The 27,091-nt window shown below is 36.3% G+C and overlaps 1 protein-coding gene across 4 annotated transcripts; it reads right to left on the bottom strand.

Annotated features, from left to right (window-relative positions):
• Positions 1 to 5,209: 5,209 nt before the first annotated feature.
• On the bottom strand, positions 5,210 to 22,453 carry LOC148022059 (nuclear speckle RNA-binding protein A-like). Of its 4 annotated transcripts, none has more exons than XM_087697671.1 (8): positions 22,350 to 22,453; positions 22,086 to 22,190; positions 21,434 to 21,552; positions 20,584 to 20,854; positions 20,410 to 20,471; positions 19,160 to 19,241; positions 18,493 to 18,668; positions 5,221 to 5,424 (listed from the first exon to the last, which is right to left on the bottom strand). In XM_087697671.1, the coding sequence occupies exons 2-7, from the start codon at positions 22,162 to 22,164 to the stop codon at positions 18,514 to 18,516; spliced, it is 768 nt and encodes a 255-aa protein (XP_087553797.1). In that variant the 5' UTR covers positions 22,165 to 22,190; positions 22,350 to 22,453; the 3' UTR covers positions 5,221 to 5,424; positions 18,493 to 18,513. The 4 variants fall into 4 exon arrangements, with proteins under 4 accessions (XP_087553799.1, XP_087553797.1, XP_087553796.1 ...); XM_087697670.1 differs by lacking the exon at positions 5,221 to 5,424 and adding an exon at positions 11,699 to 18,286; XM_087697673.1 differs by lacking the exon at positions 18,493 to 18,668 and having other exon boundaries at positions 5,210 to 5,424.
• Between the last annotated feature and the right edge of the window lie 4,638 nt (positions 22,454 to 27,091).

Below are 27,091 nucleotides of genomic sequence, written 5' to 3'. Positions count from 1 at the left end.
ATCATTTCCTTCCATTTGACTGCACATAGTTGGGTTGCGAGACTCCTTATTTTTCCTTGGCTCTCCTCTAATTGCTTCCTCATTGTATCAATTTCCTTGCATAACCATTGATTCTCCAGCTTCAAAATGTTTGAACAACTTACTAGATTCTAAGTATAAGCTGGAATCCAATGACCATCTCCAACAAACCTCAACAATGAACACAAAGAGAATGGAGGGGTGCTTCTTGTTGTAGGATATAATTTTCCATCATTCCATAAATTGATATTCTTTCTACCTTCTGATCCTATTGCTTCCAACATGCTTGGTGTATTACTAGACACCTTGTTTCTTTTGTGAATAGATACATACTCATCATCCATATCAATATAGAGGTGGTATGGATGTTTACAGTTATCCGTGCTTGCAATCAAGTTACCAAGAAGTGATCCAAGCTTGCAACTAGATAAGGTTAAGAGTCCCCCAACCCCAAGGAAAAAATATAAAATTGAAGAGGAAATATTTTGAGAGAGTCATTAACAATAAAGGGAAGCTTCTAAGCAGTGGCGATGCATTGAAGGCAACAAGTGCATGTGACGCCTTCGAAGTTCATTGTGAATGAATGATAGACAATGGAAGTGCCAAGGTACAAAAGGAAAACATTCCCCAAGATTGTGTTTTTTTTTCCAATTATGTATTTTACAAATTTCACTGCATTCTCTCTCCTCAAATTTTTTACAAGGCCAAAAAGTAACCTCAAATCTCCCCTAATGCTACATCAATCAAGAAAACAATATCTTCAAAGAAAACATTAGACCAAATTGGTAAAATGATGTTGTGAGAATCTAGACAAAAAAATCACAAATAATAATATTAGAGAAGTCCCAAATAAGGCACATATTGATCAATATCAAACCATACCAAATAATTTCTAAAGAACTATATAAGCTAAGAGGGGATGGTGTAATAAGACAATGTCTTTGTGAGCAAGGAATGTGTGACATACTTCAACAAGTTCATGGTGCAACTATGGTAGGATACTTCAACTTTGAGATTATGAATAAGAATATAAGGCCAAATGTCACAAGGTTTATCGAGCATTGTGATGAATGTCAAGGACCAAGGTACCAATGATAAAGGATTGAATGCAAGTGACTTGTCATAGCAAGATAGCCTATCAAGAAGTGGGGAATAGATTTGGTGTCCTATAATTCATATTGCATAGAATACATAGGCTAGACATACCATTGTAGAAATAAACTATTTCCTCATAGATAGGGAATTCTCTCTCTATTACCTATGAGCTAATGGACAAGCAAAGTCAAGGAATAATATCCTTACTACTCTGATGACAAAAAAAATCTCTTAAAATCTTGATCACTTTGATGACCAAAAAAATATCTCCTTCAAGGGGAGATTTGGAGACAAAGCTTATAGCAGCCTTGTGAGCACATAGAACAATATATAAGATGGCTATGGACCAAAGTCTCTTCAAAATGGCATATAGAAGGTATGCAATACCACTATTGAAGTTGTTGGTTCCAAGCTTGAGAATTTTAATGCACAAGCGATGGGAAAGAAATTCTTGGACTCAACAATTGATAGAACTTGATAACAAGAGTTGCATTAGGAGGCATGCAAACCCATAACAAGAGGAATTTGTACAAGAAAACATACAGGAGTTCAAAGTTAGACCTATGGGTACCAAAGAATCTAATTAGGTGAAGAATGGGACCATACCTCTAGCCCATATCAAAGTTAGATTGAATTTCTCTAAGAGAGAGATTATTCTATAATTATGCTACATATTGATGAATGGTCAAACCAAAACATTTTGCACAAACTTTGGTACAACTTGGACAAGCAAAACTGTATCCAAAAACATAGAAGAAACCAAAGTCAAAGCTATGCATATCAAAGATCCCAATAAGATGATCAATGAGACTATACATCTAGCCAATATCAAAATTACATTAATTCATGAGATCATTCTATAATGATGCATATTGATAGAGGGTCCACTAGAATGTTTTAGCCTATAAACTTTGACGCAACTTGGACAAGCAGGACTAGTGTCCACTAACACACAAATTAGCCCTTGTGATGTCAATTCTATCAATTGTTAGGAACATGTGAGACATTAGTCATGATTGAGATTAAAAGCATGCCTATTATGTTATATATGTGCTTCCTATTTGCACAGGTGTAGGGAAGATATTTTTATTGACATGGTAATTCAATTACTACAATAGATTGCAATTCAAGTTAGCACCATTGTGGTCACTCCCTTTAGCCAAAAACATGTCCAATCAAAACAAAGCATATGGATATCAATGAACAACCCCCAAAATATGATAGTAAGGGGGGTAAAGATTGGCTCAAGCCTCTAAGGTAAGCCATAAGGAGATCACCAAGCTTGTGAGTGAAGGCTCCTCGACAAAGGCCCCTAAACAAAAGAAACCCGCCAAATCTAAAGTACCCAACGCATTTGCAACTCCTTCACATAGACAAAAAGAGCAACTAGAAGAGTGCCCCATTATCTATGAATAAGGAGAGCCACAAAAAGAAGATGGATCCCAAAGAGAATACTAGTTTCCCAAGGCTATTACAATAGCAAATGGTGAATTTGGTTGCCTAGGCATAGTAGCAATATGACACTTGTCATGAAGAGAATAAAGGTTGATGAATCGATTTGGTTTTCGAAGCACAATGGAAATACAACACATGCAACAAAGAGACTAGAAACCAACCCGTGGGTATGGATGCCAAAGCATAAGGATGACACAACTCTTCTAGTCACAGAACTAGAGTCCCCACAAGTTGAAGAGAGAAACCAATCACTGCAAAGAGACATGAAGTCCACAAGAACTAGAAAGCAAACCAACCAAAGCTAAGATGGATGCTTTAACATCTAAAATTGACTGTGAAACCAAGGAATAGTTATGTTGACAAATTAGTCATCCATATCCAAAGACCCCCAAGAAGAAGGAGTCAAATACAAATGAAAATGAGCATAACCAACATAGTCAAACACCAAGATCCTATTGTCCAATGACCAACCTTATATCAAGAGTCAAACAATGCACCATCTACAAGTATAGGGGTCATAACTACCAAGCCAGCAAGCTTGGGAGCTAAAGACTACATCATACCCTAATGTAGAAGTCAAGAAAGCTCAAAGAAAGCAACGATAAAAGATTTTAAAAGGCCATATGTAAGTACAAATAGAGACAAACCATAGGCTTATCTTAAACCTAATTGTGTTAGGAGATCCTTAAAGACAATGGCAAAGTAATTAATTCCAAAAAGTGGGTTGCCATGTCTATAACGCTTTAAGAAAGAAGGTGATTGTTTAATCTTGTTACACAAGCATACAAAACATATGACCTATGAATGACTAACCCAAATTGCCCATACTAGAATAAACCTAGCAAGTGATAGGACCAATATGAGTACATGCATGCTCAAACTATTGACATATTTCTAGAAAAACTCAAACTAGACCATACCATACATTTCTAGGCAATACCTTATATCTTTCATCAGCACTACAAGGTCAAGGTCAAGGAGCTAGGGCTCATTAGGAACAAGAAGAGTAAGATGGTAACCTTCATAAAGGCGTGCTATTGGATGTAGTAGAAAATAGCACTATAGGGTTTAGACTAATCACATGAAAACAAAATGTAAAGTGTAAGACATAATGGAGTACAACCCTACTCAAACTATGCTAACCACCACCCTACTAATTGTCAAGTGGCACAATGAGAAACTTCTTATAGAGTTCATGAAACACCCACTAAGCAATAAGGTTTTTATTGAAGAAGAGTTGTACATGATTATTTCCTTCAATTCTAGTTCTAACATAGTAATACAATGCTCTATAATATTTAAACATACTACATAATCATTGTAACTACTTGGAAAATTTACCACAACTTCAATATAAGCCTGATTTTTATCAATGGCATCTTCCTTGACCAAAGTAAAAAATGACAAACCGAAGTGTAGATAATCAATGATCCCAATTGAATTGTGAACATCAATCATCCTTTGAAAAGATCTACTCCGCATAGGAGCTTAGAATTTTCACCCCTAGAATTCAAGACCACAAATGTTGCTTTGCTCAAAGTAGTAATATTAGTTCTTATTCTCATGTTTACTATCACATCTCATGTGTGTGCCTGTATGAGTGCATGCACATGCGCACGTGTGTGTGTGTGTGTGTGTGTGTGTGTGTGTGTGTGTGTGTGTGTGTGTGTGTGTGTGTGTGTGTGTGTGTGTGTGTGTGTGTGTGTGTGTGTGTGTGTGTGTGTGTGTGTGTGTGTGTGTGTGTGTGTGTGTGTGTGTGTGTGTGTGTGTGTGTGTGTGTGTGTGTGTGTGTGTGTGTGTGTGTGTGTGTGTGTGTGTGTGTGTGTGTGTGTGTGTGTGTGTGTGTGTGTGTGTGTGTGTGTGTGTGTGTGTGTGTGTGTGTGTGTGTGTGTGTGTGTGTGTGTGTGTGTGTGTGTGTGTGTGTGTGTGTGTGTGTGTGTGTGTGTGTGTGTGTGTGTGTGTGTGTGTGTGTGTGTGTGTGTGTGTGTGTGTGTGTGTGTGTGTGTGTGTGTGTGTTCACATAGGGCTCACCCCCACCTCATCTCAAGTTTTAAAATTCCTAAATTCCTTCTATAGCTTTTTATTCTTACTTCTTCACACTAAGCTCCATGGGAGCTCCACATAGTGGAGACTCCGTGCACTACTAGTCCTACAATTTTTTTGATTATTTTTGTTAGAGGAGGAAGCTTCAAGCTCCATCCAAGCCCCACTAGCCCTAAGTATTTGAAATACTTCATTAGCACACTCATCTCAAGAGATCTTTGACCTTGCTAGCCAAAATTGAAAGGCCTCTATCTATTCCTTCAAAAAATCACACAACCAACACGAACAAAATGTCCAATCAAACATTATTAAGTAAAGAGGATTTTGAAACTCCAAGAAAAATGACCTAATTAAGTATGCTAGGTAAGATTATGATGTCACATTACCCAAAAATTTGTTAATTGATAATGCAACATTGTACTAATCATCAAACTACCAAAAATGGATTAAGTTTAACCAACTATTTCAATTAATTTGAACTCATAAGAATATGTTGAATGATCATGATTATATTACATGCTCTAATAATGAAAATTGACAACTAAGGGAACACAAAAATTGCATTTTAAAAGAGTAGACAACATCAAATGCATTTCTCAACATCTTAAATCTAAAAATTAATATAAATAATGTAATCTAGTTGCTTCATGAACAAAGAAAGCTAGAGACTTAAAGGTGTAGAAGATTCACCTATGTATTCTCATGTTGTAGTCCAAAAAGCATAGAAGCCTCATCGATGGTCTCATGATTTATGCATTGCTCCTCAAGACAACACCTCTCCTTCTTCATAATCGCATCGTTTTAACTCCAATACTAAGAGAAGAAGGTCAAGAATAAGAATGATAAAAAAAGGGATAGAGAAGACTCTCTCTCTCTCTCTCTCTCTCTCTCTCTCTCTCTCTCTCTCTCTCTCTCTCTCTCTCTCTCTCTCTCTCTCTCTCTCTCTCTCTCTCTCTCTCTCTCTCTCTCTCTCTCTCTCTCTCTCTCTCTCTCTCTCTCTCTCTCTCTCTCTCTCTCAAATTCCTCATCCACTTATGGTAACCCCTCAGTTCTCTATCTCATTTTCTTCCTCTTCATGGCTACTCTTAATTGGGATCCCAAAGTTCATGACAAGTTCAATAAGGATGGCAATGACCTATCTCTACAATCCTACCTAAACATCTCACCAAAATTTAAGAGGCCAAAAAGAAAGTGACTAAGCACCACTAGCAAAGTCATACTACCAACCTAGTTGCATTAATGTATACCTCACCAAGGATGAGAAAGCTCACACAACAAATGTTCTCAAGGATTTCACAAATGTGTTTATATGAAATTATTTTAAACCCAAAAGGGTATTCCACCTACAGCACAACCCATACTATCCTCGTTGTACTAAAAGCAACCAAATTCAATTAAGGTCATACTTGATGAATCCAACATACAAGCCATGGAAAATGACAAATAAGCTTTGAAAAACTCAACTCATCTGCAACATACAAATTGGGTATTACTAATCATGATAGTAGTCAAGAAGAATGAAAATGTACAAATTTACATCAACTATAAAGGTTTATGCAAGGACCAAAAGTGACAACCATCCCTTTCATTGCGTCATGTTGAAACATCTAGCAAACTAAAAGCACACAATTGTTGAGGTGGATTTATAAATCATGCCTAAATGCAAATCCGTTCAGACAACATTCACAAGATAGTATCTATGTACACAATCATGCATTTGGATCAATCAAATACATTAATGACCTTTCAATGACTCATGAATAATCTTTCAAGATATGCTAAGGATATTTTTGGGATTGTTGTAGATGATATCTATGTTAACTCTAATTGGAAAGAGCATCTCGACAAGTTATGGAAAGCATTTGAGCTATGTAAAAGTATGAGGACTTCCAATTCGGTAAACCATGGAGCCACTCCTAAGGAAATCCAATGCTCTTTGGTACACAGCAAATACTCTCAACGCTTCGTGTTGAACTATCTCATAAGTGCCAAACCTTTCTAGAAGCTCCTTATAGTGTTCATGTGGACTAAGGAATACCATCAAGCTTATCGAAAGTTAAAGTCAACTCCTCTTATAAGGTCTACAAGCCTTGAATCAAACAATCACTTTCAATATATTCAAGGTTACAATTGGAGTAGTGTCAACCAAGTGACAACCACCTTAACTTTCCCATAAGCTTCACTAGTCATGAACTCAATGACACAAAAATGAATTACTCACTAATCAAAAAAGAAGTGTTCCTAGGGATGGTTAAAGTCAAGCTTATCCAAAGTTAAAGTCAACTCCTCTTATAAGGTCTACAAGCCTTGAATCAAACAATCACTTTCAATATATTTAAGGTTATAATTGGAGTAGTGTCAACCAAGCGACAACCACCTTAACTTTCCCATGAGCTTCACTAGTCATGAACTCAATGACACAAAAATGAATTACTCAACAATCAAAAAAGAAGTGTTCCAAGGGATGGTTTATATTGTTTAAAACCAATATTCATTCAAACAAGGTGATGAATAACAAAATTCAATACTAATTACAACGAAAATCAAATGCATATCAACTCAAAATGAAAATATTAGCACTTAATCTTGGACATTGGACACCTAGTTGGACCCACCAATTGGTGTCCCCCGTGATATTTCTTTGACCTGTATTACTAAAGATTGAACTACACTAAAATCCAACTTGATATTCTTCAACCTTCAATACATCTCACTATCCATAGCAAGTAACAAGCCTTCAAATAATGAATTTACCTTCAATTTACTCCTTTGATTACCAAACTTAATGTTGCCTGACTAACCTCTTGCAATTCTCTAAAATTCCTATATTTCAACTATTGAATTTTAAGTATTAGACCATGAATTCTAAGTACTCTTCCTAGGGTGCTATTAAGCCCTAACTTTTGTTCTAAATTAGGCTTTAGCATCAAAAATTATTCAATTGCACCCTCTCTTCGAACTAAATTTGGCTAAGATCTTTACAATGAAGATGTGAATTAGCTCAGAGAATAGAGAAGAAGTTAAACAGAGATCAATTTTGGAGTTTTATACCAAAATTGACCAAATTTTAATGTTGCCTTATTGTGAATGATTGGTTGATTGCAACCTACCATCAACAAGAGCCCCACATATCATCACATGCCCTTATGGGTCCCAAACTTCTTGTCACTTGCATGTAGACAATCTATAAGGGCTATCACCTATCTCCATTGGTCTCTTAATCAACTATAAGAAGCTCCTTGATAGCCTCCAATGATTAAGCTTCCTCTCCCAACTACCACAATGCTAGAATAAAGCTCCACCAATCTCATATAGCCTTTTTGTCACTTACATGAAAAGCTTTTGTCAAGTGACAACCTTTCAATTGTGTTTTCCAATAATTTTTAATGCTTTTAAAATTATTATTTTTAATATTAAATTTAAAAATAATATAATTATTAATCATTACTCAAATAAATAACTATGCTGGCTAACAATTAAATTGGCTAAGGTAATTTGCCATCCAGATATTCTTGAGCATTTATCAATACGTTAAATTATCATTTACTAATTAATTAATGCCTAGTTTCTAATATCACCACCGATGTTAATAGCTAATAAACTCATCTATACCAAAATCTAACACTATCCACCACTAATGCCTGTCAAGGATAACTTTATATATGCATTTTATATTTGCATATTTAATTACTACTTAATCAAATGCTAAGCAAAGCATCAAAATTTCATGTCCTTGTGACATGCCTAAAATCCTTGCAATCACCCTTGATTGCACTACAATTTGTCAAAAGCATTTGTTGCCACTACTAAAAATACATTATGGCATTAGTCAAACAATATATGCACATATTGCTTAACCATGATCATACCCTTAATATGCCTAATTTTTTAGCCACTTAAACCAATTGCAATCCCTACACATAAATCATGATTGCTTTTAAAATCATAAGAGATGCGTCCACATGCTAAAGCTTAATACTATTCTAACCATCTAGACATTTAATGCATAAATTAAGCATAAACGACATCTCATAGCAATGATGTATCACATAATAGTCATATAAAGCATGCATCAAGTGCAACCCACATGTAGCTTATGCAATTGTGCTTCTCTTATATCAATTGTAAATGTACATTGCATGCCATCCATATATCCCATACATGCTTTGTAAATGTACATCACAACCAAATGTATATTCCATGTATTCCATACATGTCAATAATCTTATAAATATATATAAAGCATACATATTTACATACCAACTCACAATGACTAGTATACTAAATATTGATCCTAATGATATAAATATTATCAATATACAATATCTTGGATACAAACCAAGTACATACGAGATCCACTACATAACTAAGCTATCCATCGCTAGGAGAGTAGAGATGCAACCTCCCTCTTAGGCATCAAGCAATGCTCTAAACCTTTTATGTTGTTCTCAACTTGAAAAAGCCCAATCTAAAGTCCAACTAAAACACATCAAGGTAAAGTGCAACACTGAGAATGATGTACCAAGCCACCCTCCATCCATTTAAATCCTTTCATAATTGAAACAATACTAAAACTTCACCAAGAAACATACGAAAACTTTGTCTCTAACTTTATTTACCTTGAAACCTCCACTAGGTTCTAGGCCTTTGTCTCTTTAACAAGATTCTTGACCCATCATTGTGAAATAACTAAGTTGCATATTATATGTGCACCTCACATTTACACATTTGATTAACACTTAATCTAAGTATTAATCAAATACTAAGTAAAGCATTAAATTTTATATCTTAGCAACACTCAAAATTACAAGAAAAATAAAGATTACACACACACATACATACATACATACATACATATAAAGAGAGAGAGAGAGATGTTATGTCTATGGTGACTCTAATAGCTTTCTGATCAAGAACTGCATTATGGGCAAATCTACTTGAGATATTCCACCAAACACATCCCATATACATAAGGAAATTCACTCAAGAACACAAAAGAGATGGATATCAAAATGTTTTCTTGTTAGTTTCTTATTCTTTTTTCACACACAATACAATGTAAATCAAGTATAAACAAAATACAACATAAAGAAAAGTGACCTACTAATTCAAATAGTATATAATTGATGACTATACTAATTTGATTAACACTCTAACTATGCTAGTTATAGGTAGGTGCAACAAACTAAATATAATAAGTAATAAGTCAATGGCTATGTGAAAATTGTGCTAACTATTAACATGCTAAAAGTAGATGTGTGGATCCATCTAACCAAATAGTCCATCATTAATGTCTACATGTGTTGAGCTTACCATCTCAACATCTCTTATAAGAAACACCTTATTGTCTCATCACTCAAGTAATAAAGAGTATGTTTATATGTAGATAGAGTGAGTAAGATGGACAGTCAACTGCATTGGCATAATCATCGACACTAAGCTTCACATATAAAGACAATGAAATACTACTCACTTTGCATCCTTTCATATTGAAATGATGCAAATTTTTATTTAGATAAATCTTGTGAAGATAAAGTAATTTTTGTATGATCATTGATTACACAAATACCAAGAATGTGATTTGCATATCCCAAATCCTTTATTTCAAAGGTTTCCATTAATCTTTTCTTCAAGTCATCAATCTCATTCTAGTTTTTTTCATCCATTAACATATCATCCACATAAAGAATCAAGCGACTAAAAGCTAAAGGTGTGTGAGCTCCAAGGATCCAAGGGCGAGCTATAAATCCTCGTCCTCCGAAAGCTCATCCCGTCGCAAAGGAGCATCGAACAGATTCTGCAGAAAAAGAAACAACATATCAATCCACCATACAATAATGCATTCAAATATCTCATGGTAACTACGAACAAGAAAGATGAGTGACTTACAGGGCCGCCGCGTCTATACAATCGATCGATCAATGCATTGAGACCATGCCTCTCTGCATATCGAGTCTCAAGGCCTTGCGGATCGCGATTTGTAATGGAGTGGTGCAAATTTAAGCTTGTAAATAAGCTTTTATTCATTGTATTCCATAAAACCCTCAAGTTGCTACAAACAAATCTCCACATAAAAGTCACTATGCAAAAATACTATCTTGGCATCGAATGATACATCCATATCATTCTTAGCCACCAAGTCAAGTATAGTGTAAAGAATGGTTAATTTCACTCCATGTGAAAAGATCTTATGAAAATCTACATATATTTTTCTTGTTTAAAACTTTTGGCCACTAACCTTACATTGTTCTTTAGTTTAGCGCATCACCTATAACCTTCAAGTTATGGGTTCATTTAGATAGCAAAGCATTTTTTCCCTTTACTAAGGAATTAACTCCTTCGTGTGATTCTTTATAATGAAATCCATTTTAGATAACATAGCTAGCTTCCATTTAAAGCTTGTCATTGTATATCATTCTCCCTTTATAATAAGATGAATCCCTACAATCTATCGCATCACATAATCAATCCTAAGCTGAAATCTCTTGAGAATATGAGAGAGGAGTAAATCTAATCACACAATGAACTAATTTGAAGTGAAAATTTAAACCTCCATTCTTTCTCCCTAAGACATTGTAAGACTCAACTTGCTTCTCAATAAATCTCCATGCTCCATGCTCACTGATTGAAGCATCACTTATACAATCTCTACATACTTGATACGCTAACACTTAACTATGGCAAAATAATATATGGCACTACATATTTGAAAATAATCTCCCTTATTTCCACTTCCTTTGAAGATTGTTTATGCAAATTCTTCTCATTGAAGTTCACATTATTATTATAAACAAACTTTGTACCTTTTAAATTCCAAAGGTGATATACTATCTCATCACTCTATCCATAGCTATATATATATATATATATATATATATATGTATGTATGTATGTATGTATGTATGTATGTATGTATGTATGTATGTATGTATGTATGTATATATATGTATATATATATGTATATGTATATATATGTATATGTATATATATGTATATGTATATGTATATATATGTATATGTATATATATGTATATGTATATATATGTATATATATATATATATATATATATATATATATATATATATATATATATATATATATGTATATGCACATAAGCTTCACAATTAGATACTCTTAATTCATCATAAAGGGGCTTCTTACCCAACCATACATCTTCAAGACTGCCACCATACAAAGTAGTTATGTAGCATGTTTATCAAATGTACAACAATCACAATAACCTGAACCAATAATCCTCAAGATAGACATTAGATAGCATACTAAACATTTTTTTTATTACCATCCTATTTATACAGTTTGTAACACCATTTAAACAAAACCACCAAAGTATAGTAAAGAAGTTATGTAGCATGTTTATCAAATGTACAACAATCACAATAACCTGAACCAGTAATCCTCAAGATAGATATTAGATAGCATACTAAACATCTTTTCATTTACCATCCTATTTATACAGTTTGTAACACCATTTAAACAAAACCACCAAAGTATAGTAAAGAAGTTATGTAGCATGTTTATCAAATGTACAACAATCACAATAACCTGAACCAATAATCCTCAAGATAGACATTAGATAGCATACTAAACATCTTTTCATTTACCATCCTATTTATACAGTTGTTACACCATTTAAACAAAACCACCAAAGTATAGTGAGTTTGCTTTTTATCTCACATGCTTCACAAAAACTTATGAATTCATTAGAGACAAACACTATAGTTACCAATTCTAGGCCACTTAAGAGTCTCTTGCTAGACTAATTATTTGCAAGTATTTAGAATTCTTAAAAACTACAAAAAACTTTCCTACCCATGTTCTCCAAAATAACTCCCCTAACTAACTTTCTACTTTACCATTTTTCTAATTACATTATCAATGAATGTGATAAAATAGAATGCCCTCCTACAAACTATGAGCATAGGTACACATACATTAATGTGCACTACATCCAATAACTCCCTTCTTTTTCTATTCAAGTTTTTCTAATGGACTAAATATGCATGTTTTCCATATATACAATACTTGAACAAAAAGATCAAAAGAACCAAGAGAAAACAAGTAATCTAAACGAGATAGCATATTCATTTCTTTATTGAACATATATCCCAATTAGCACACCACAAGAACATATTTCACGATCTAACCAATTATCTTCAAGCATGTAATGCATTGATATTTTCTAATACATATAACATAGTGGCATCCAATTATTCAAATGCACATCAATAGACTCTCTCTTTAATAGCATTACAATATCAAATAATAATATTCATGCTCAACATGTAACTCAAGAACTACCATGTAACATACATCAAAGTCTTTAATAACACTTGCTACATACAAAAGTAATCAACAACATAATCCAAACTATGAAACTTATAATCTCCAATCTATGTCAAACTTGCACCCTGATATTGCTTCTTTCTAGCAATTACTAATTATCAATGTCCGGTTACCCATGTATGTCTCTATTATGGATGTTGTAAGCTTCGACCTATGTTTGCAAATTGCAAAAAACTTACAGGAATTGCAAAAAAAATACAAAACATATTCTTCACTCACAAGTCAAAAACAAAATCTCAAACCACCTCAATTTGAAAAAGAAGGCAATCTAAACCCTTATGAGCATTCTCAAGGAGTTTGTCAGTCTATTCATGTATGATACACCTACTTTAAAACTAATTATTGTAGCTATAAAAAGAATTGATACCCCCACTAAATCTCTTATGAGAAGCATCTTATTGTTTTCTCACTCAATTGATAAAAAATGTGTATTCGTGTACATGTATAGTTAGGGTTGGTAAAATGGACAATCAATAAGATTAACCTTTCCCCCAACATATATAATTAAAAAGTTGATACGATCATTACTGACATCCTTCACAATTTTCATTGATAGTTGAGCTCTATTAAATTTACTCATACTAATAAGTCTCATAGTATTAAAAGAATTACTTAATGGCTTTTACTATATTTTTTCTCAAAAGTAGTATGAAAAGAGAAAGAGCATTATGTTGCAAATCATCTATCACAAACAACCAATGGAGTGTGTATTTAATAGTTGATGATCCCTACTTATTCTCAATATGACAAGCAACTAAGTTATTCCAATCTCCACCTATATTGTCAATGAGACAACGTGAACTTGAAAAAGTCTAGTAGAGAATCATTGAAAACACATGATTTTGACTAGTGTCATGACTTTGAAAACTAGTACACAAGTCCAAAGCTTGCCAATTAAATGAAGGATGTTTATAGAGATAGGCTCTTAAGGAGGCGTGTATGCATAAATAATATCTACCAAATATTACAACATTCAAACAATGGAATAGCAAGAGGTCACTTCAAAATAGAGAACCACACGACACTCCATCCCAATTATAATGGCCAATCCTATTGAAAGCTATAGCTTGTTTTGAGCACCATGATCAATATCAACATAATGATTACAATCCAAAAAGTTGCAACCCCATTAATTTCCATCACAAAATTATAATCGTCTAAGAGTAAGTGTATAAACTCTAATGGCCACACCAATTCAATAACTCAACACAAACATGATACATCACCTTTGTCTATATCTTGGAAAATGACCTGAGACAAGCCACCAAAAGAAAAAAAGACATCTATGCTACAAAATTCTTAAAAGAGCAAGTTACCCCTCAATTTAATTGTCTAAAATAGCTAACTAGTAACAAAGAAAATAACTTTGTAAATAAATTCAAATAGCAACCATGATCTTTGGGCAATCACAACTTAATAAACATTCTTTAATTATGAATCCCATCTCTACTTTTAAGGTCATTTACAATAAAAAGACACCAATCACAAAATCTAGCACACTAAATCTATAAAAAGTATCACATACTGTCAAAACTATTAGACCAAGATTTACACATGTTGTAGAAATTTAACCAAGTCATTGTATAGTCATGAAAACTTCATTAGCAACTATTATTGAGCACTTAAAAGATATATATATATATATATATATATATATATATATATATAATGAGCTTTTGAATTCATTAGTTCCCTTGCAATCTTCACTACATATATGACAAGGTTGCGACCTAATTAGCAAATAAGTCATGTAAAAATCATCTATTAATTAACAAGAACCTTTGTTTTATATTGAAAATAAAGATTTATAAAAATAACTTCATACGCACATACAATTGCAATATCATATATTCGTACAACTAAAACTTTTCTTTAAGACCAAAGAAACTAACAATTGCAAATTCTATATAATCTCAATGTACATCACATGACACAACTAAATTTTAACTAAAAATGATTCTTGATATTGTCTATCCATCAATACTTGTTGGTTGAGTGTACAAAACCTAGTTATTCCTAGTTGAACCTTCTTGATCTAAGCCTAATTGTCTTCATATTGAAAATACATACTATCTTCGTAAGTATGGTTATCTAAGCCCAAGTATAACCATATCTATCAAGTAAGCTTTGTTAAGACAAGATACTTGGTCGATAGAGCTATTCAACTTATCAAGTCCTAGGACTTCAAAAAGCAATAGACCTTCAAACATGTAATAACTATTTCATATTTATACAATAACAAGAATGTGCTCTTTGGACCAAAGATGCTTACCAAGCTAATCAATTTAAGTTGGCTTATCCACATTCATTCTAAAAATTCGTGACTGTAAGGTGGGCAAGCCTAGGCAATTATATGGCTGCACATACAAAAGGTTCCCTTACAAAAGAAGACTAATGCTATAGGTTACGTAGATAAACACGAATATGCTAGTATAAGCAACATGCCTCACAAGTTAATAGAGCAAAAAGGTTGCAAATGTTTTCTCCAAGTTAGGCTACCAAAAATACTAGGGAAAAATAAGAGCACACAAACCAATCTAAGAAAAAACAAGCATAGATCTTCCTGTGGGTTTCCCTCCTACAATCTAAACCAGATAAGTCATGATCAAAACCACATTGGTGTAGACCTTGCAAGAGTATGCAATCAATGGAGTGTAAGAGGTCATATTTAATCAATGCTGAACCAAGGCTACAGCAATTCTGTTACTTTGTACTTGTTATAATACATGCTCTTCAACCTAAATCAGATAAATCACAATGAAAACCACATTGGTGGTAATCTTGCAAGGGCATTAATTTCAATGAAGCATATGAGATCATACTTTCTGAATGCTGAACCAATGCTCTGATCCCTCGTAGATAAAGGCTACAGCAATCCTGTTATTTTGTACTTGTTATAATACATGCTCTTCAACCTAAAGTAATAAATCCTTGGCCACCGCACAAATTCAGCAACCAACTCACATCCAAGTCTTGGGTGCAACACACAGATAACAAATCAAATTCATAACAAGACTACTCAATCCCATATTTAGAACACCATCCTTTTTCGTGCACCAAGATATCACAATCCAATGCTACCATACCAATCTTTATTTCCAAGGGCTTGCTTCCCAGTCTCATACCAACAAACTACATTCACACCAAGGCCTTTGGGTAAGCAGAATCCACAAAACTAATTTACATCTCTCAAGTGCTTGTCAAAGACCCACCTTTCCATGCACACTTCAATTCCACAGTTACAGTGCACATGTTTATTGTGGCAATGTAAGTGCATGAAGATCGCATTTCAGAATTATCATGATACCAATCTAAAATGTAATAGCTTCAAAATTCCCTTGACAATTGCAAAACGTACACTTCAGCATCCACTTTCATTAAGTGTCTAGGCTTCATGTCCTTGTGACACTACTAAAAGTAGGACTGCACAATCAGGACTTCTGTAAAATACTGCAGACTGGTGACTGACTTTCGAGCATGTATGTAGTAAATGGAAGGAACTACTTTGCCTTTGGATACATCAGGCTATGAGTATCATAACTTGTAAGTGCAAGATTGAGGATACTTAGATGGGATCTCATAAGACATGGTTATTGAAGTAACATGATCAAATTGATACATATTGGTGCATCATTAATAGCAAGCACTCTGCTCAAAAAGAATCACTCCGCCACAAGTAGAAAGCTTTGTTATCCAAGAAAGATTCAGCGCATCAAACTTTGAATGTGCCTCGAATGATGGGACACATCTGGACATAATGACAACATGACCATTGGATTACTCTCCAGTGAGATCTTATTGAACGTGTGAATTTGTCAAATGACAATTTTGACAGTGTTGAAATTGCAGATAGCCAGAACATAAGAAAACATCTAGTGTTTCTGATGGTGTCGATCTATCTCCTACTAGACTCCATCAACGAGTCTGCTCTAATTGTTTTGGACACTACAAGAATATCGATTACCTCAGGTCTTAGGATTTCTCAAGAATCTGAAATGTTGGCCCAAATTTATCAATGTCAATGAGATCGCATCTACTGCACGATCCCCCCACATCCATCACCTAGTTGGCATAGTCCTGTTTTCTATCGCTGCTTCTTGTGGCTCTTCTGGGTAACGAAGTAACATTTTCCACAGATCTACATACAAATGACTCTGTTCTTTATATGCAGGGCAATATTGTAATTTCAAAGTATCTCATGTCTAAAGCTTTTCAAAGCATCAGAAATGTTGGCCAAAATTATTCAAATCCACTGCAACACAAGAAAGATCACAAGAACTTCAACCTGTTTGATCAGATCACCCCATCTACTTCATGATCCCTCAACTTCCATCACCTAGTTGGCACTGTCATGAAGTTTTTGGTAGCTGCTTCTTACCACTCAACTCGGTAACCAAGGGTAACACTTTCCACAGAAGTGCATACAAATGAGCAAGTAGAGACAACATGTGCACAGAAAAGTTCTGCGTACCACAACTCAATTAGCCCAAAGAGGAAAGAGAGAATACAACTAGCTTGATCGAATAATCTTGTACTACAGCATACCCTACTATCCCTTCCAACTAGAGGGCATAAAAATAAATGTGGTCGATAAGTAGGCATGCAACTCCATTGCATCGTATATTTGCATAAAAATTCAGTGATATATAAGAATTCACCAATCCTATGTTCCCTGTCCTTGGAACCATGCAAAAATGCCAATCCATCATTTTCTCTAAGCCTCCAGCTTTGCTTTCAAAGGACAGCACAGACAGACATTATTCTTGCTACTGCACTGAATATTTCAAATTCAATGTTACTAAAAGAAGTCCTAATCTTTTTAAGCAAAGTCAGACTGAACAAGATTGCTTATGGTCTGAGAGGCCTAACCTTTTTAAGCTAAGTCAGACTAGACAAGATTGCTTATGTTTGAACAAGTCAGTTGCAGCACACCAATAACAGTCTGCCTGGAAGCAGACCCTGGCGATGCAATTTTTTTTAAAAGACCAAACAGGTCATTGAATTAGCTGCCTCTCAAATTCTGCCCTCAACACATCACGGACATTTGAACTTGGTTTATATCACTCCAATAGCTTTAGCTTTACAGTACCAAATATAATACAAAGAACGGCAGAGCTACCATATTCATGGTGTTTTTGGCTAGTACCAAAGAACTAACGAAGCGTGAAATACTTTCCCAACACCTTCAGAAATTGACATGCTTGCTCTAAAGGAAGTATTAATCTTGGTGACTGATTAAAATTGCAGCGCAAGATGCAACCAAAGAAAAATCGCCGTTCCGAAACTCACTCCCGTCATAAAACGCAATGGCTGCATAAAAATGGTTGAACGTTACCGTAAGCTCTGAAACGTGTTTACCTACGTCGTACAAGAACGAACTTTTGAACCAGAAGAAAGCTTGGCTGTCTTTCTCAAGCATGATTAAGTTTCACATCTCAAGGCCTTTCGAGAGTTGTGTATTAGCCTTCTTCAAATATAATTATTTGCTAAACCTGATTGATCCTACCCAACCTTACCTGCCCATGCGAACGCCTTATTCACTGCCGACCGAAACGACCAGGACCAGGTAAAAAGGCATCACGCTCACGTCCCCCACGAAAACCATCACGAGGACCCGAGCGAGGAGCAGCAACTCGTGCATATTGCAATCTCAATGTTTCAGAGTCTCGGTCAGTTTCATCAAACTTATAGCCTGAAAAACAGAAGAGTTATAGACGACCTTCTAGACACCTTGGCTCTGCTTGCAGTTCAAAAGCTTAGTTTTTACAACAATAAGAGAAAAGGTGCAGTGATCTCCTGCTTGTTTATTCCATAAGATGGCTTGGAGGGCGTAGAACATATTTTGCCAAATCCCTTTCTAAACTGTACACTTGCACTTACTCTACACGACGAACACACTGGGACAAGTAGATGCATTGAGGCTGCAAGATCCCCTAAAATATAGGCAATCTATCCATTGCCCTGGCGTTTCCAGACAGACTACATTAGCACTCAAAAATCCACACTGGGCATTGCATCCAAGGCAGGCAGTCAGAAAGATAGTTTCTAGCACTGCAACTGAGTGAACAGGCTGCGTCTCTATGACAGTTCTTAGCAGTAAATTTAAAAAAATAAAAACATAAGCATGTCTGCATTTTCTTGAATAAAAGTTCATCAGTAAGATATAGAGTTTTCCTGGCATACCTTGCAAAGCATCCAGAGCAACAGATGCACATTTCGCATCCACAAAATCCACAAAGCATAATATGAACTGATCTCCACCAGGCTAGCAAAAACAAAAGAGAGGAATAGCATCAGAAAACGGAAACTTTGACTAGAGAACTACCTACTCTCCACACATAATTATGGCAACAGAAAAAAGTATGAACTTTATACATCTGAGCAACCATTAGCAAAGCCAACAACTTCTCTTTCATCTCCTTCCTTGGACTTGCAATTCTAATGTTATTAGGTTTGCAAGATAATTGCAATGACCCAATATAGCTAAACCAAGGGTCCGAGAAAAGATAGGTTTGCTTCGCGCTGGAATCATGAAAAGCTTTCTTGTCTAAGTGAAAGAATGCCTCTTCAAAAAAACACAGTATTAGTTTGGCAAAGCCAAATTTCTCTTCCATCTCCCTCCCATGAACTTACAACTCTAATGTTATAAGGATTGCAAGAAGATTATAGGAATGATGCAGAACAGCTAAAACTAAGGACCCAAGAAAAGACAGCTGCGCTACATCTTGATATCGGGAAAAAGCCCTCTCAAATTATCTAAGTAGAAGACTGCCTCTTTAAGAAGAGGCAGCATTACTTGTAATCAAATAGATACATCAAGAAACAAGAATAACTCTTCAAAAATGGAAGCATCCATTGTAATAGAATAGATGCATCAAGAAACATGGACTTTTACAACTCAACCTACAAGGCGAAGGACTCGTGTATTTTCCCAAAACCAGGTTCAAACCATCAATGTAAGAAGCCATAGATAACCATTTACTGTAAGAAAACAAAGTTCTCCCTGAACCCTAGCATCAGCCATAAAACCCTGGTATACTGTAAACCTTGCAGAGCTGCCCTGATATAATCTACTGCTGCAAAATGAGGTGGCCAACAAAGTAGTCCTATCATAGCCTATTGTATCAATTCAATCATGTTACAATCAGCAAACCATGCTATAGCAACTGAATTATAGCAACCAAGTTAATGTACCAAGTAAATAATATTAGCTGCACATGAATGGCACAGGAAATTGGAATAGACAATTGGCTACACATGAATAGCAGGTAACCACTATGTTCTACATGGAACTTCAACAAATATACATGGCTAATGTGATGCTGTGAAAGCATTACTGTAAAATTGTGAAGACTGAGCAAAACAGTGTGAAAAATCTTTTCTAAGGGAAAAGATTGACAAAACATACAGACCCACTGAGAGACTGCACTCACCCGTTTGGAATCTTTTCGCACGAGCCGAACTTCCTTGAAACCCACAAAAGGTCGGAATATATCTAAATAGCATTAAAGAATGAACTAAAACAATACAAGTGGATACATCAAGAACAAAACAATTCTGCAATTATTCCCACATAAAACACATCCCAGGACTAGCACCAAGGATACGAGCTGCTTCTCTGCGAGAACAGTCAGACGGAAGCCCTTCGACAAAGAGGGTAGCTGATGCCTCAGGTCCAATATTTGATACTCCAGCCCGACCAATTTGCTTATCTTGACCAGGGAAATAGTCTGGTCTTCCACCATTTAAAGCCCCACTTGGAGCTTTCAGAATGTTAGAATCCATGCCTAGGCCACCAACACCAAGACCAGGTGTGCCTACACCCATAACTGCTCCCCCTCCTAATCCTGGTATTTCTGAGCCTGTGGCATATGCAACCTGCAATAACCACAGAGGAACTCAACTCAACAACAACAAGAGCCCCACAAATGATAATCAGTACTGAAGAAACCAATGAATTGACAGATTGTTTTGAGCTGCAGAAGTCAGAGAAGAGCTGCCTTTTATAAAAACACTGTATCCATTCATGAATTTAACCAAGATTAGCCTGTACAAATACAGATACATAAATAGCCTGATATAGTAAAACTTAGCTACACCAAAGGGTATGAAAAGTTCACATGCTTCTTAATTATGGGCTCCAATACAGACAAAAAGCATTTCCTCCACAAAACAGCTTCAAAATGTAATGTGCATCGTGCCTTGGAGCAAGTTATCACACATCATGCATATACATCTGTACACATTTGTGTGATAAAAGGTGTCACACACCCAATCATTTGTCAGGCTGTGGTGAACGAAATCTGTTTAAGAGGACAAGAGCTGCTACATCCATCACTATCTCCAACATGCATGATGACAACCTAACATGCAAAACAACTGCAGAAAGCTCACTCTTTTGTAGGGAAACAATTCACAGAACATGAAAAAGATACAAAAGCAGGATCTAAGCAATACCCCATTTCTGTTGATATCCACTGCAGTCCCAAGAGGCTCCGGCTCTCTCCATGAGAAACGCTCACCATAATGAAGCTCTTCACGAGGATAGAACGCAGCTCCATGTGGTGCTGCATCTTCTGCTCATTTATCGCATTTCAAACACATGTAGCAGTATGGCATAAAAATTAGACACACATCAAAGTTAAAACCACTTACAATAGCAGCACATTGTGAATGACAGCTTCATGTATATGAATCAGATGAGCTAACCCCATCTTAAAAAGGGACACAATGCAGCTGTTGATGCTACCATAAAGTTAAGCTTAAGCACCCAGAACCACAAGAAGGCTTTTGACATATTCCGATGTGGAAAAAGGGGCTCTTTTTCCTTGTTTTTCCCCGTAGAGTTCAACATCATGAGCTTCCCATAAGAAGGCACCATATGCACCCAGGCCAGCAGTCTCCTGCCCCCAACTGCACCTTGCTATGTATGCAATCGCTCCCTCACGCGAGCTCATGATGTTGTCGCAGTTAACAATGTGGGAATTATTATGGGAAATCGTCTAAATTTGCCTGTGTATGCTTACGCAGCGGTAGCAAACAAGATTTGAACCGAATGACAAGCAGGCAACAGAAGGAATACTGGAGACGCTTAAAAGCAGGAACTCACCAAATTCGCCTCTTGGACGCTTGACAGAGACCGGAGGGAAAGCAGGTTCTCTCTCCGGAAAGCGCCAGTAATCAGCCATGTTGCAAGCTGCAGGCGGAGGAGGATCTGCACGAAAGGAGGGGAAAGAAGCCGTTCGGGGCTCAATGGCGAAACAGGGAATCGAAATTGAAGGGGGAACAAGCAGCCGCACGCAGACAGACGGACGAGGGCACAGACTACGAACACACACACACACACACACACACACACACACACACACAGTACCTAACAGAGTGCCCCTTCGAGCCCTTCTGGTCCAGCTGTTTCTCGCTAGGTAGGTTTTTGGCTGTTGTGCCTTAAGGCCGGCTTTAGGATGCCATTTGCCACTGTGATTTAAGAAATATTACGTTTAATTAAGCTAAGCTTATACCAATCGCATTACCCAAAAAAAAAAGAGGTTTAATTAAACTAGCTTATACCAACTAAAGCCTTGCGTCACAAAAACAAAGTGCATTTCACACCCTAAACCTCTCTTCGCGCTGCAAGTTTTTCTTTTTTATAATGCGATCGTAAGATTTTAGAGTAATGGAAACTAGGGGATCACACTGAAGATTGGACTGAATCGAGCTTGCTTTTGCTAGGGCCACACCCAACAAGAGTCCTCGCTAGGAGACAAGGCAACTCTACTATGTTTCCAACTCTGCTATGTTTTTGTATTCCACCACATCATGCTCAATCTGCACATAATTCCTTGTCCTCATATTTCTATTGCTAACCTACAAATATCATAACAAAGAATACATCATGAATCACAACCAACATCCTAGCAATGAATTTGCATTTCCCATGGTGATGCAGATAGATCTTCATGCATGGGGAGGGAGACAAATCAACTTTTAGAATAAAGTAGAGACCCCTCAAATCGACTAGATACTACTATACTTTGAAATAAGCATCACTAATGCTCGCATGTTGAAGGATTACCATCCACACTAGCAAGTGAGAAATGCACTTGAGTGCATAGCCTCACTATCCTCTTGCCTGAGAGTCTAGGCAATTTTTTGTGCTTTGGGGTCTTATGCTCAAAAGCCAAGAGATTCTAAACTTAGGTATCGTAATTTTGTTTTGGTGCAAAGATGGATGAGCCTGACAAGGCAAAGAACTCATCGTAGGCCCCCATTCATGAGTGCACTTATTATTGATCAACCTTTACTAAGTTAGAGTTATCATCCACAAATATTTGAAAGATAAACATTTAGCATTTCCCAATTGAAAGCAGGCATCTAATCACCCCTTCTTGGACCTCTAATCAATGTTTTGTAGTAGAGAATCAATTATGATTGCAAAAAGTAGCGGGGCTATTGGGCAACCCTACCTCATTGACCTCATAACTTCAAAGGGTGACAAACATATGCCATTGACATAAACTATTGTTGTAGCATTAGAGAAAGGCATTAGAATAATGCCAAGAGTCTAAAGCCCATGGTCGATCACCTCTAGAATAAAATGCCAGCTTATGCGATCACAGCCCTTTTTAAAGTCCATATTGAAGAGCACAGAATAGGTTTGCATGTATAAAGCAAACATTAGATTTAGCACAACATCATGAATTCAACAATTATACACAAAGCCATGTTGTTACGAGTGAGTAACTCTTCCAAGCAAAAATTAGATCCTATTTGCAAGAGCTTTTGCCATAATCTTATAGACAACATTTAACATTGTTAGTGGCCTCCGTGCATTTAGTTTAGTTGTATCCAGCGACTTAAGAACAAATTTAATAAGTCCTTGATTTAGTTCCTAGAGGAAGTGCCCCATGACCTTGATTTCATTCAAAAGTTTGTAGAGATTAGTAGAGTAGGTGTCCGATAAGCCATAGGGTTTGATATATCTCATTAGGGATTTTGTCTATCCTTGGTGACTTCCTCTTCTTGACCACAAAGGCCAACTCATATTTTGAGAAAGGATGCTCTAAAAGTAAGCCTTTCTCTTTGCTAATACATGGGGTTTTTGCTGCCATGAAGATACTCAATCTCCTTTGAAAGTCTACAAGAATATCTACTTTAGTACCTACTATGGAGGATAGGTGAACCATAACATTTCCATGTTCTCCCTATTAAATCACCCTCTGCCATCTTCTATCTTTGTAATGGTCTCTCTTGACCCTTTGATTTGTTAGCTTCAATTTAATACTTTTGTAGATCATGACTGAAATCTCCAATCATTTGATAAGATGATGTGGATAAGGGTCAAAAGGGTGAATAGCAAGAGCACCAAGTAAGCAATCCCTATCATATTGACAATTGGCATGTCCATCACTTGTGCTTCTAGTGTGTGCCTTGTCATGGTCATTTGCCAACATGGACACCTTAGCTAGTTGGCAAATGATTCACTACTAAGATGGCTCACCTACTTCCAGTTGTTCACTAGTAGTGTTCTATACTCCTCTCTTTCCAAGAATAAGGTATTAAATATTTAAAAAGGTGGGCTACCATCATTGTTTTTACCTCCTACCAATCTAAGGGTATAAAAAATAGGGATGTGGTTTGACAATGACATCTTTGTAAGTATCATTTATCTTAAATTGGGATATACCCACCAGCCCCCATTGTTGAGATAGATGTAGTGTAGTTGAGCTACTCACCAAGTAGGCCCCATGTGCTTGTTAGGCCATGTAAAGGATGGGTGCCTCTACTTCATGAATACTAGCCCAACATCTACTAGTTTCTGTGTGGTCTTCGAGTCTTGCTAGGCATCTCTTTTGTTATTAAATCACGTCCCTCCTCCTAAATTGTTGGGGATAAAGGTGCTCGTGCCTGGCCGCTTGTGTATTAGTTACACTGATAGTGCCTACACCATGTATTAGTTACCCACACACATGTGCACTACAGGTGGTGAGCACACATCATTGCCACTTTATTCTTTATTCTTTCAGTGGCATTTGAATAAAGGGAAGGTCGGTCACACATTGTGTGATTGTTGGAGTTCCCACATCTCCCTTCAACTGGTATCAGAGCCATTGCACCGGCATTGAGGAGCTCAACCCAACTTACTTCAGTTTGTGAGAATACCTACAATTCATAGGTTTCATAGGCAGCCATAGCCTCACCACTTAAGGTTTGTATCGATCATCCATTGCTCCAACATTCCTCAAGACTTCTTGAGCCTATTCTAGGATCTTATTAGAGGTCATTGAGCATTGTGTTGATCCCTATTGTGGGTAGTAGCAATAAGATAGCACCTAGCGCGATTTGTGCATGATCTTTAGGTTGCTTGGATAGCACACACGGTAGCTCAATGCTTGCTTTGACACTTCAAAATTATTGGGCATTGCTAGCAACTCTCTATCATAAGCATTGTGGTCTTGGATACTCCTATTGAGCTGAAAGATCTCAGACATTAGATGTATATTGTTGACATTTTGCTATAATAACATATGGGATAACATATTCTTAGAGTTTGGAGCTCTTGTTTCTGTCTACTAATGCTCATATGGCATCGCAATGCTTGAGGGATGTCATGGCATTGTCTTGGATGCTTCTTGGACTAATTTGAGCACTTATTTGCTCAATTTTATAGAGGTTTTTTATTACTATAATAAGTAGGGCAGAATGTTATTTTGTCATAAAAACTTCATGCCTATTGCCATTAGATGCTGCACTAGGGTATACCATTGATCTTACATGCTTGGTTATGCTCTTTACATGCTCTTGAGCTTAGATTAGAGCTTTGACTCTTAACCTTGATTGTCATTCACTAGGGTATACCATTGATCTAACATGTTTGGTTATGCTCTTTACATGCTCTTGAGCTGAGATTAGAGCTTTGACTCTTAACCTTGATTGTCATTCACTAGGGTATACCATTGATCTAACATGTTTGGTTATGCTCTTTACATGCTCTTGAGCTGAGATTAGAGCTTTGACTCTTAAACTTGGTTGTCATTCACTAGTATGTACAATCATTTGATGCTATAGTAAGAGCTTTGCAAGTTACTTGGGTTGGATACTCTTGGATATATGTTGCTTGGATCTTGGATGTATGGATGCCTTCCACATGATGTTTTGAGCCTTGTTTGCTCATTTGGCATTCAATTTTGATCGCAATGGGAGCTACTGGGCTATATGTATTGAGCCTAGTTAACACTTGGATTTTACATTTAGCATTTGATTATACAGTGGAGCTTGAGGGTCTTATAGTGAGATCGTGAAACTTGGTGACATGTACATGCTCTCATCATGTTTTATGCATGCAATTGATGCTTAGTGGGCTGATCTAACATTGCTTTTGGGCTAACACCTATCTCTAACACATTGTTGTCAGTGATGTATTCATCTTGGTTGGCTATGTATTTAGCTTCCGTTACATTCCTCAGCCTGTTATGCCTTTGGTTGGTCTCTTCTATTACCCGCGAGACCTACTCTATGCATGATGGTCATGCCTATGGGATGTATCTCAGTCCGACATATTGATCCTTTGACAGTTCTTGGTGCTAGTCGCATATTCACTCACTTCTGGTTAAAGTTATTCCTGGTGGCAGTTGCAGTTTGTTCTATATTAGCGATTGTCCCTCGTTGGCATTGATTTCTTACTAGTGTACTTCATTTTCAACATATTGTAATTGCAATTTACTGCATTATTTATGTGAGTAGTCACCCCCATTTGATAGTCATTTGCATTGAGTTTGTGGACAACTCATTACTTTGGTAGTTTCCCTTGTTTTCAACTTGATCTGGCAAAGCTTTTGGAGCTGATTTGCAGGTTATTACAATAGTCTGTTTTGCCCTTTTGTGCATTTGCTTGGTCTTAGTATGGTTGGTGGTTCCAATGACACTGCTATCTTTCATATTGACAAGTTGGATGGCACCAATTACAACTATTGAAAGAGCTATATCTGGCAAGTTTTAGTACAGAAAATGCAAGTTAAGCCTTTAAAACATGAGGATGTCAAGCCTAAACATATTGATATAGAGGATTGATCTAAATTGGATGAGCTATGTAAGTCCACCATCATTTTGTCCCCCTCT

Source organism: Lygodium microphyllum, chromosome 17 (genome assembly GCF_053477565.2).
Source record: "Lygodium microphyllum isolate KBCC chromosome 17, Lygodium_microphyllum_v1.1.10, whole genome shotgun sequence".
Lineage (NCBI taxonomy): Eukaryota > Viridiplantae > Streptophyta > Polypodiopsida > Schizaeales > Lygodiaceae > Lygodium > Lygodium microphyllum.
The sequence above is the reverse complement of the archived record's forward strand: the minus strand, read 5'-3'. Positions and strand labels throughout refer to the sequence as shown.

Excerpts from the sequence above, each read along its gene's own strand:
- LOC148022059 (XM_087697671.1), bottom strand. The coding sequence starts at position 22,164 with ATGGCTGATTACTGGCGCTTTCCGGAGAGAGAACCTGCTTTCCCTCCG. Across the intron at positions 20,472-20,583 it reads TTCTCGCAGAGAAGCAGCTC|ATATATTCCGACCTTTTGTG; the intron begins GTATCCTTGGTG and ends AATGCTATTTAG. Across the intron at positions 19,242-20,409 it reads TGCGAAAAGATTCCAAACGG|CCTGGTGGAGATCAGTTCAT; the intron begins GTGAGTGCAGTC and ends TGTTTTTGCTAG.